The 11,193-nt window shown below is 40.5% G+C and overlaps 1 protein-coding gene across 4 annotated transcripts in view; it reads left to right on the top strand.

The window, feature by feature from the left end:
- Nucleotides 1-772: 772 nt before the first annotated feature.
- LOC309345944 (sulfotransferase 2B1-like) overlaps nucleotides 773-11,193 on the top strand; it is a 39,318-nt gene continuing 28,897 nt past the window's right edge. Inside the window, exon 1 of one of the 4 annotated variants that reach the window (XM_081869457.1) lies at nucleotides 773-850. Coding sequence is in view for 1 of the 4 variants with exons in the window: in XM_081869455.1 (XP_081725581.1) it covers nucleotides 5,904-5,965 (62 nt within the window). In the remaining 3 variants the exon portion in view is untranslated. Of the gene's footprint in view, nucleotides 851-5,804; nucleotides 5,966-6,164; nucleotides 6,220-6,401; nucleotides 6,567-11,193 lie in introns of those variants that run through there. The other 3 variants (XM_081869455.1, XM_081869459.1, XM_081869456.1) reach the window with 3 other exon arrangements.

Genomic DNA, 11,193 nt, shown 5'->3' with positions numbered 1-11,193 from the left:
TCTCCTTCCTTGGCATTCATGGCTTTCTCACAGCGGTGGAAATCTGTGGAGAGAGAAATGTTTCAGACTTATGAAGACGACCACTGCAGCTCCTCTAGTACAAAGCCCAGGGGACAGCTTTTTAAACCCCAAACTGTTCGCAAGACTCTGTTGATGTATTCTGCACAAGGTGGCGTCAGACATTAGTTTTGCCTATCTCTGCTTATTTTATTGTTATTTAATCCTTCTTTCCTCCTCTACTATAGAAAGTATCCAGATCAACTTACAAAAAAAATAATAATAATAATACATACATAACACTTGCACATTCTCATAATAAGGATATTATAGTGATAATATTATGGTCTGACCTGTTGCATTTTCCTATTGTTTCCACTTACTGCCTCATTTTATGCACAGATCTAGAAGTGCTGCAGCCTGAAACTTTTAGGAAGACTTGCACAGTACACTACCGACCTTGCCTGCAATAGTGGACCTTGCCTGCAATAGTGAAGGTCAACAGTTTGAAAGTTCAGACATGGTACAAGATGACAACTACATTTTTTATACTTCTGTGGCAACTCAAATGTCGGATGATGAATAGTCCTAGTTTCTCATTACTCACCCAAGGATGCAAAAAATTCACATAAATAAATTATACTCACCAAGATAATTCTGCCAACAGTTCCGGGTTTGGTTTTGATTGGGGAACCGGCTGTCAAAAGGTTCCTAGTTTCTCATTACTCACCTAAGGATGCAACTGTATTGAACAGTACCCTGAGCATCAAGTTCATCTCGCATGGCATACTGCTGGCAGAGCAAGGGAAAGGAGGACACCAGAAGAAGGAAAGATCAGAAGCAGCCAGTGGTTGTAAGTATGGTACAGGCTGAATTCTAAGGTGGGTTGGGGGCTATAAAAGGAGGGGGCTTTCTCACAGCGGTGGAAATCTGTGGAGAGAGAAATGTTTCAGACTTATGAAGACGACCACTGCAGCTCCTCTAGTACAAAACCCAGGGGACAGCTTTTTAAACCCCAAACTGTTCGCAAGACTCTGTTGATGTATTCTGCACAAGGTGGCGTCAGACATTAGTTTTGCCTATCTCTGCTTATTTTATTGTTATTTAATCCTTCTTTCCTCCTCTACTATAGAAAGTATCCAGATCAACTTACAAAAAAAAAAAATACATACATAACACTTGCACATTCTCATAATAAGGATATTATAGTGATAATATTATGGTCTGACCTGTTGCATTTTCCTATTGTTTCCACTTACTGCCTCATTTTATGCACAGATCTAGAAGTGCTGCAGCCTGAAACTTTTAGGAAGACTTGCACAGTACACTACCGACCTTGCCTGCAATAGTGAAGGTCAACAGTTTGGAAGTTCAGACATGGTACAAGAGGACAACTACATTTTTTATACTTCTGTGGCAACTCAAATGTTGGATGATGAATAGTCCTAGTTTCTCATTACTCACCCAAGGATGCAAAAAATTCACATAAATAAATTATATTCACCAAGATAATTCTGCCAACAGTTCTGGGTTTGGTTTTGATTGGGGAACCGGCTGTCAAACGGAGCCGTTCGGTAATTTTCCAGCTTTTCATTTATGGTTTCAGATATGTTCTCTTCTCTGAAAGAATATATAAAATCAGCAACGTGAAAACACCCAGAAGCTTCACAGCAGTAATGCTCAGAAGCCATATCCCATGTTAAGGGATTATGTGTCCCAAAGTTATTTATATCTTCAAGGAGCATTCCAAAAACTGGATGGCAGCACAGTCAGATCATGGGAACAGAACACTGCTTAAAAGGTAAAAGACCCCTGGACAGTTAAGTCCAGTCAAAGGTGACTATGGGGTTGGGGTGCTCATCTCGCTTTCAGGCCGAGGGAGCTGGCGTTTGTCCACAAACAGCTTTCCAGGTCATGTGGCCAGCATGACTAAACCACTTCTGGTGCAACGGAACACCATGACGGAAACCAGAGCGCACAGAAATGCCGTTTACCTTCCCGCCACAGTGGTACCTATTTATCTACTTGCACTGTTAGCTTTCTAACCCCAGTGCACCAAGCACGCATACACACATCAATCCATGCAGCAAAAAAATACATTAACACAGTATTATCTCTGTTATGTACTGAAGTTCTCACCCTGGGCCAGCAGGGGGATACTGTAGATAGTTTTCACTCAGGTCCACATATGCAAATAAGGGATTGAAAGTGACCTTCAGTAATTGGATAGTTACAGAAACTTCTTACAGCTGCGTGGTATTGGAGCTCCATATAAGCAGGCTGCTGAACCCTTCAGTTCAGTTCTGTTCTGGCCTGTGAATAAACAAGAGCTGTTTGAAGAACCGCTGTGTCGTCTGATATGTTCACCCACAACTTAACAATCTCTGTACACCATCCCCTAACAAATCTACAACATTAAAACCCCATCACCCAATATCTGACTGATAAGAGGCCAGAAAGATATTGCTTCAAGTCCCAACATTGCTGTGGACATGCTGGAAGGAGAGTAATAGTATGCAGAGCAGGTATAAGGGAACCTCTGGCTCTCCAGATGTTGAACTACATCCCTGGCAAATGGTGATGCTTGCTGGGGCTGATGGGAGTTGTGGTTCAGCAACATCTGAAGGGGCAAAATTTCTTCACACCTGTACTGCTGTGAGTCCTGGAAGACCTGCTCCCTGCTCTGCTAGCCTTTTTCCACCTGGCCTGGGAGGGTGGGGTCCTGGCTGACTCCAGCTACAAAAGCTGAGGTTGCTGAACAGACTCTTGGTTTGGGGTATTGTGTTGGGATACTGCCAGGGAGATAAAGGCCATCATGCCCCCACGTCGATTCTGGACGATCCATCGATCTCCCGTAGATACAGTATCAGTCAATTAGCGACACGAGGCTCAGAAATAGCTTGCCACATTCCAGAGCTTGTGCACGCTCTATCAGCAGAGTTCGTACAGCGAAAAATGCACTCAGGAGAGCATATTTACAACTTTTATTCAGCGTTGATCAGAACAAAGAAAAAAACATGACTGTCTGCCTGTGTGTTCAGACACACAGAGAGAACGAAAGCAATAGACAAAATATAAACTTCCTGTGAACAGGAAATACGCAGACCCTGTGACTCACAAAGCCTCCTCCCTTTTAAGGTGGAACGGAAATATCCTAACATCCTCCCCCTTTCCGTGTAACCTGTAGTACCTGTGGTTCAACCCAATTGCAACCTCTGTACGTAAATCTAAAGTTGTTCTCTGTTAACAACCTTAGACAACAGATTAGGAGGAATTTCATTTCCTGGCATGTAGGACACCTGAACGAGTCCTTTCTGAATACACTCTCTTGCACGATGTAACTTAATCTGCAAGTACTTGGTTCTTTGCTTGCAACTCTCTGAGTTCAGCAAAGCCAAACAGGATCTATTATCTTGATACACTTGTATAGGACATTTCACAGAAACTCTGATGTCCTGAAACAGCAATAGACAAAATATAAACTTCCTGTGAACAGGAAATACGCAGACTCTGTGACTCACAAAGCCTGCTCCCTTTTAAGGTGGAATGGAAATATCCTAACATATTGTTCAGTGGGTTTTATTGCTATTGCTGATACAGTGGTACCTTGGGTTACGAACATTTCAAGTTATCTCTTTTCGGGTTACGAACAATTGTAACCTGGAAGTAAGTTTTCTGAGCTCTCGGAGGCCTCGTTGCTGCCTGGAGCCAAGCCCTGACATCTGCGGGGCCTGCAGAGGCTCTGCAAATGCTGGGAGCCAAGCCGATTGTAATTGTGGAAGAGAACCCTGAGTCCCCATCTAAACATCAGTGCAGGTAAGAAAAAAATCACATTTTCATTTTGTACTGTTTTATTGATTTCATTTTATGGATCAATGGCCTCGTTAGATAGTAAAATTCATGTAAAATTGCTGTTTTAGGGGTCGCTTTTCACCGTCTGGTTCCTGTTTTGGTGTGTTTCGTTTATTAATTGAGTCCCTGGCTGCTAATCAGAGGCTTCCTGTTGAGTGTGCCAGCTGTTGAGTCCCAAGCACCCATGCAACACAGAAGTTAGATTTGGAGGTTTTGTTTTTGCTAAATTTTTTTGCGTTTTGGTTTGTTTGTTTGTTTTCGAGTTTTTGACTGTGACTTGTTCTTCATTTTATGGGACTGACTTTGTGACTTCGCTTTTGTGACTGTGGCTTGTGACTTCAATTTTGTGACTTGTTTTTGTGACTGTGTGGAACCCAGTTCAGGTACTGGTTGATTGTGTGGCTGCAGAAATGGATAAAAGCCCCCCCCATCCAAACTGACTATCATCAGTGCACATAAGAAAAAAAATTAATGTTAATTTTTTCCCATCTAAAATACTGTCTTATTTATTTTATAGTACAGTACATTGATTATTGCCTTCATTTTATGGATCAATGGTCTCGTTAGACAGTAAAATCCATGTTAAATTGCTGTTTTGGGGGGTATTTTTTCAGGTAAAGAACGGACTTCTGGAACCAATTAAGTACTTAACCTCAGGTACCACTGTAGTTCAAAGTGTGGCTAGGTGGCCCTAAAGTTACCTCCAATTGTTTGGAAATTTCCAGTTCCAATGCCTTCTGTTCCAATTGTCTGAAAGCTGGCTGGAACATTTTGTGACTTGCTACGTTTTGCAACGAACTCCGTTATGGCAGATTCATTTATTTAAGATCCACCCTCTATTGTGTGGGCAGGTAATCCCTCCCCTTACCTGGCCTGGTTTCCCTGGCAACACTTCCCCCAGGTGGGATTGGACAACTCGCTGGGGTAGGCGGGGACCTCCAGGTATCCCACCTGAGGGAAGGCAAAGCCTATGCTGATGGGGCCACTCCAGATCCAGGGCTGCACGCGTCCACGCAAAAGGCGCCCCCCGTTTTAAGTGGGGAGCGGTCATTATGCCAGCGCCGTGAACTATTTTAGAAACCTTTTTTGCAGGATGGCATAGCAGTGCTTAATTTTTTTTTCTTCTTGGCTTGCAAAAGTATAGAAAATGAGTATTCTGCTTAATGGATACATCAGACCAATGAAGTGTTTGAGCTTTCTAATAGATTTCGCAAGTGTGTAACGATCTATTGAGAAAAGGAGCACCCACAGATAGATGATATTGAGGCAGTAATTGATCTTACTTTGTCTCCCCCAGTAATCCAACAGGTACAAATGAGTATCATTGTGCATATTGCACCATAGTCACAGCCTTTGATTCAAGCAGAAATCAAGCATGGCTCTCACTCTCTGGCTTCTGTCTGCTTCTGGCCCAGCTCTCTCTCACACACTCTGGCTTTTGTCTTCCCATTTGCCCTCCTGCAGAAAGCCTTTATTAAACTAACAACCTGTATTTAGGGCCATTACCAAGAAGCTGGCCTGGAACCCCCCAACTTTACAACACTATCTCTCTCCAAGAACACGACACCTGTCTACCCCCCACCATGTACAAACAAGCAACAGAATAATAGCTTCCCAGTTGGGAAATAGCACAAGTTAACGAAGACGTTAAACACACATAATCAAAAACAGTCAAACACAGTTACACTTCTAACACCTCAGTTACACTTCAACACTGGTCCAGTAACAACTTTATATTTTATTCTTCATTCCATTTATATATTGCCCTTCATCCGAATATCACCGGGGTGTGTGTGTGTTTCACAGCACAGAAATATAAAAAGAGAACACAGAACACATCATAAAGCAGAAACAAACTAATACCCCCCCTCACACAAACACATTTAAAAGGCCATATAATGTTCAATCAGATAAAGGCCTAGGTTCCCCCCTTATGTTTGCTAAGACGAAAGCTGATCTGGGAATGTTTCACAGAGCAGAATGAAAAGTTGTGACTCAGAAACTGTGTATCGAACAGTACCCTGAGCATCAAGTTCATCTCGCATGGCATACTGATGGCAGAGCAAGGGAAAGGAAGACACCAGAAGAAGGAAAGATCGGAAGCAGCCAGAGTTTTGTTTCTTCCTCCTCCCTGTCCATTCCCTTTTCCTTTGGAGTTGTGTCTTTTAGATAGGGTCTGTCGGCTTTGTTCCAACGTAAGCTTCCTCTGGAATGATTTACAGCATTCTAGCTTCCTCTAGAATGCTGTAAATCATTAACTGAGCGTGAAAGGGCATTGTGAACATTCTTTGCCTCACCTTGCCATACTGTTGGCAGAACAAGGGAAAGGAAAAGACCTCAAGAAGGAAAGATCAGAAGCAGCCAGTGGTTGTAAGTTTGGTACAGGCTGAATTCTAAGCTGGGTTGGAGGATCCTTTAGGGCTATAAACACATCATAAAGCAAAAACAAACCAATACTTCCCCTGCCACAAACACTTTTAAAAGGCCATATACTAATGTTCAATCGGCCAAAGGCCTGGGTCCCCCCCTTATGTTTGATTTGCTAAGACAAAAGCTGATCTGGGAATGTTTCACAGAGCAGAATGAAAAGTTGTGAATCAGAAACTGTGTATTGAACAGTACCCTGAGCATCAAGTTCATCTCGCATGGCATACTGCTGGCAGAGCAAGGGAAAGGAAGAGACCAGAAGAAGGAAAGATTGGAAGCAGCCAGTGGTTGTAAGTATGGTACAGGCTGAATTCTAAGGTGGGTTGGGGGCTATAAAAGGAGGGGGGTTGTTTCAAAGGTTTATCGTTATTCAGAACCTCCAAGTCCCATAGAGCCAAATGTATACCTCTTTAGTTCATAAAAGCCCTCATTTTTTACACTTATTCTCTGGGGGTCCTGATGCAAATTCTCAGGCTCTTGGAATGTAACAGGACCATAAGTTAATGCAGATTTTCGCTGCGTTTGGGGCTTTGGGGAAATAGGCATTTAAATTCTTGATCCCATGAGCATGGTGCGGGAGTTAATTCCACATGCATTTACTTGTGCGTGTGGAGGAAAGAGTGTTCTGCTTTGGGCAGTTGTGGCTGTTTTACTACACCCCGCTCCTTATTGTCTGAATCAAGTTTTGCTCTGTTTATGCACAGAAGTCCCAAACCTAGTGATGTGATCGTGGCTTATTTTTGAATGGAAGTAAATGATTTGAGCAAATTATGCCAGCAAATAGTGTGAGGAATTTGCCCTGTTGATTTCATGGGATTTGAAAACCCACTATTAGGTCTACAAATGACTGAATTTGTTAGGGTTTGTTTCCATGTGTCCCAGAGATCTGAATCATTGTGATTTCAAACAACAACCTGTGAGTAGAACAGGAAATTGGGTTTTTAAAACAATTTAATTTGGCAAGGAACGGGAGAAGGTCTAAACAGGAAGTCCACCTCCCCCTTCTGTAAATAGACTGAAGCAAAGAGTTTGTTAACTAAGGTCCTGGAAAGTTCTACGTAAAGGATTAAAACTTCACTGATTGAAACTATTACTTATACTCCCTTTGGAAGCAGGGGAAGCCTGCTGGAGAAGGTAAAATTTAGGAACTGAAGCGTCACGTCTCCAAACCCGGGAGAGGTCCGGGAGGAGCCCATTGGTGAATAGACAGGTTTGACAGCTATCAAATTTGACAGCTAGCTGTTAAGATACAAAGAAAGACTTTGTTTCCATTGTCCGTTTCTGCGTTTAAAAAGAAGGAAAGGTAACTGGAATTGTTATTAATTTACTTTTGAGACTTTTGGGACTGTGCTGGAAGGATTGATAGACTGCTTTCCTCTAGAGGGAGTTTTGGGACATTGTCACAAGAATGCAACTGGGAAATTAGCCTAAAGATAAAAACTCTGAGAAACATTTCTTTTTTTTTTATAAGATATTTATTAAAGTTTGCAAAAATAATACATTGTAAAACAAAAAGAAAAGAAAAAACAAAAATACAGAAATACAGAAATACAAAAATAAAAATAATTTAAAAACACATACAGTTTCCACTTACTTATTTTCTTTTGACTTATTTTCCAGACCTCCTCATACCTCCCTTTCTTATATTCCAATTCAAATTGTTTGTTCAGCAAATCCTCACCATTAGTTCTTTTACTTATTTCAAAACCTTATTTTCCGTATCTCTTAAGCATTACTACTGAAAACCACTTAATTTCTATCCAACATCATTCTAACATTCCTTAATTTTACAGTATTTCTGCAAATAGTCTTTAAACTTCTTCAAATCTTCTTCCGCCGCCTCTTTTCCCTGGTCTCGGATTCTGCCGGTCATTTCTGCCAGTCCCATATAGTCAATCATCTTCATCTGCCATTCTTCCAGAGTGGGTAGATCTTGTGTCTTCCAATATTTTGCGATGAGTATTCTTGCTGCTGTTGTCACATACATAAAGAAAGTTCTATCCTTCTTTGACACCAATTGGCCAACCATGCCTAGGAGAAAGGCCTCTGGTTTCTTCAGGAAGGTATATTTAAATACCTTTTTCATTTCATTATAAATCATTTCCCAGAAAGCCTTAATCCTTGGGCACGTCCACCAAAGGTGAAAGAATGTACCTTCAGTCTCTTTACATTTCCAACATTTATTACCGGGCAAATGATACATTTTTGCAAGCTTGACTGGGGTCATGTACCACCTGTAAATCATTTTCATAATATTCTCTCTTAAGGCATTACATGCCGTAAATTTCAAACCGGTGGACCATAACTGTTCCCAGTCAGCAAACATAATGTTATGTCCAACATCCTGTGCCCATTTAATCATAACAGACTTCACCGTTTCATCCTGGGTGTTCCATTTCAGCAGCAAGTTATACATCTTTGACAAAATCTTAGTTTTGGGTTCTAACAATTCTGTTTCTAATTTCGATTTTTCCACCTGGAATCCAATTTTCTTGTCCAATTTATAAGCCTCCATTATCTGATAATAATGAAGCCAGTCTCACACTTTGTTTTTTAGTTTCTCAAAACTCTGCAATTTCAATTTGTCTCCCTCTTGTTCCAAGATTTCCCAATATTTTGGCCATTTGGACTCCATATTGAGTCTTTTAAAAGCTTTCGCTTCCATTGGTGACAACCACCTTGGGGTTTTATTTTCCAATAAATCTTTGTATCTTATCCTGACAATATGGTTTTTAAATGCTTTATGTACTTTAACCTTGTCGTACCACAAATATGCATGCCACCCAAAAGCATTATTAAATCCAAAATTAAGTCCAAAATGTCTGTGTTCTCAAGAAGTAGCCAGTCTTTCAACCAGCAGAATGCTGCTGATTCATAGTAGAGTTTAAGGTCTGGCAGGGCAAATCCACCCCTTTCCTTTACGTCAGTTAATATCTTAAATTTTATTCTGGGCTTCTTGCCCTGCCAGACAAATCTAGAAATATCTTTCTGCCACTTCTTGAAACAGTCCATCTTGTCCACAATCTGCAATGTTTGAAACAAAAACAACATTCTGGGCAATACATTCATCTTTATGACTGCAATTCGACCCAACAAGGAAAGCTTCAAATTTGACCATATTTCTAGATCTCTTTTCACTTCTGTCCAACATTTTTCATAATTATCTTTAAATAAGTTCACATTTTTTGCTGTCATATTAATCCCCAAATATTTCACTTTCTTAACCACTGTCAAACCAGTCTCATTCTGAAACCTTTCTTTTTCAATTGATGTTAAGTTTTTCTCTAAAACCTTGGTTTTTGACTTGTTCAATTTAAATCCTGCCACTTGACCAAATTCTTGAATTAAATCTAAAACCCTTTTAGTACTAGATTCTGTTTTTTTTTAATGATATTTATTAAAATTTCCAAAAAATCCAGAATAAAAAAGGGAAAAAAGAAAACAAAAAAAGAAAAACATTTGCATTGAAAACCTTACTTTCATTAACATCTTTCCAGGACTTCCCCATCCCTCCCCCTCTTGTATTCCATTTCCATTAGGTTAATTCCACAAGTTCTTACCCCAAATTTTAAACCCTTATTATAATTATAATTAGCCCATTATTCAATTTAATTTATTTTGTATAACCATTTCTCTTTATATTTTTTGTACTTCCCTAAGATCAACCCCCGTTCCCTTCCACGAATTCCCCTTTTTTGTCACACAAAGTAAAACAGAAGAAAATAAAAAGAGATAATTTTACAGCCTTTGGGTTCCAAATCTCCCTCCCCCCTTTCCCGGTTTCGATCCCCAAAATCCATCCATCTGTCTACTGCCGGTCTGGAGATCCCACGTCCATGTCTAAGTCTCTCTCGATTCCACTTTGCTGTCTTTTTGATAGTCTTTAATTTCAAAAGGCCCAATCTTAGAGAAACTCTCAGAAAAGATCATTCTTCTTCCATCCAGACCTCTATATTTAAGAGTATAACTCAAATTCTGTTTCTTGATCCTTTTAAAGTCTGGATGTCCCAAATGTTCCAACTTCGAGCTTAGTCCAGTTCTTTTCCTTTTCCGCTGCAAAAACCTTCTAATTCAAAAACTTCTAGTTCCTCTACAGAGGCTTTATTTGTTCAGGAACACAAACTTACGTCAAGTCCCTTCCTTTCTTCAATAGATAAATCCATTGTCTCCTTTAGTGTAGAGACCTCTGTAGACAAAATAATGCTTCGTTTTTGCAGCTTTCCCAGGAGATAAAAAGTCCTGTTCAATTCCATGAGTATTTTCCCACTTGCCGCCATTCTTGCAATGTCCCAAAACTCCCTCTAGAGGGATTATGGTAACTTAGTTTCCTTCCAGATCACACCCAAAAGTCAAATTAACTTGTTTTCGATAATTTATATCCAAATTGTAATGAATCTAACCAGCAAAGTCATCGTAACAAAGTTCTCTTTTATTCTCCCACTTTGACAGCTACTTTGACAGCTGTCAAAATTTCTATATCTCTTCACCAGACTCTCATAACGGATCGCTCCCGGTTCCCAGGGGGTTACACTTTAGTTCTCACAAACCACTCTTCTCCTCCAGCACAATTACTTGTAATTTCCCTTCGTGAAATTAGTAACTTTTTTTTCCAAATAAACAGATTCTTCTCTCGATCTTAGTTGTCAAATCCTTACGTTAAATCATCTACAACAGGGGGGAGACAGACTTCATTTTTGCACCTCCCCTGCTCGCTCCGAATTCATAAAGCAAAATTTCCTTTTAAGTCCGATAAATTTACTCACGGGTTGTTGTTTTTAATCCGAATTTTCAAAAGAAGAAGTCGGAGCTCTCCGTCGAATGGCATGCGGCTTCGCTAGGCAGGGAAAGCAGTGGACTCATAGCACCACACCCCCCATCACCCGCTCCGTAGCCTTTAAAAAGGCTCCTTTGCGGGTC

Source organism: Podarcis erhardii (genome assembly GCF_964252035.2).
Source record: "Podarcis erhardii genome assembly, chromosome: 7".
NCBI lineage: Eukaryota > Metazoa > Chordata > Lepidosauria > Squamata > Lacertidae > Podarcis > Podarcis erhardii.
Note: the sequence above shows the minus strand (reverse complement) of the source record. Positions and strands in the feature narration are given on the sequence as shown.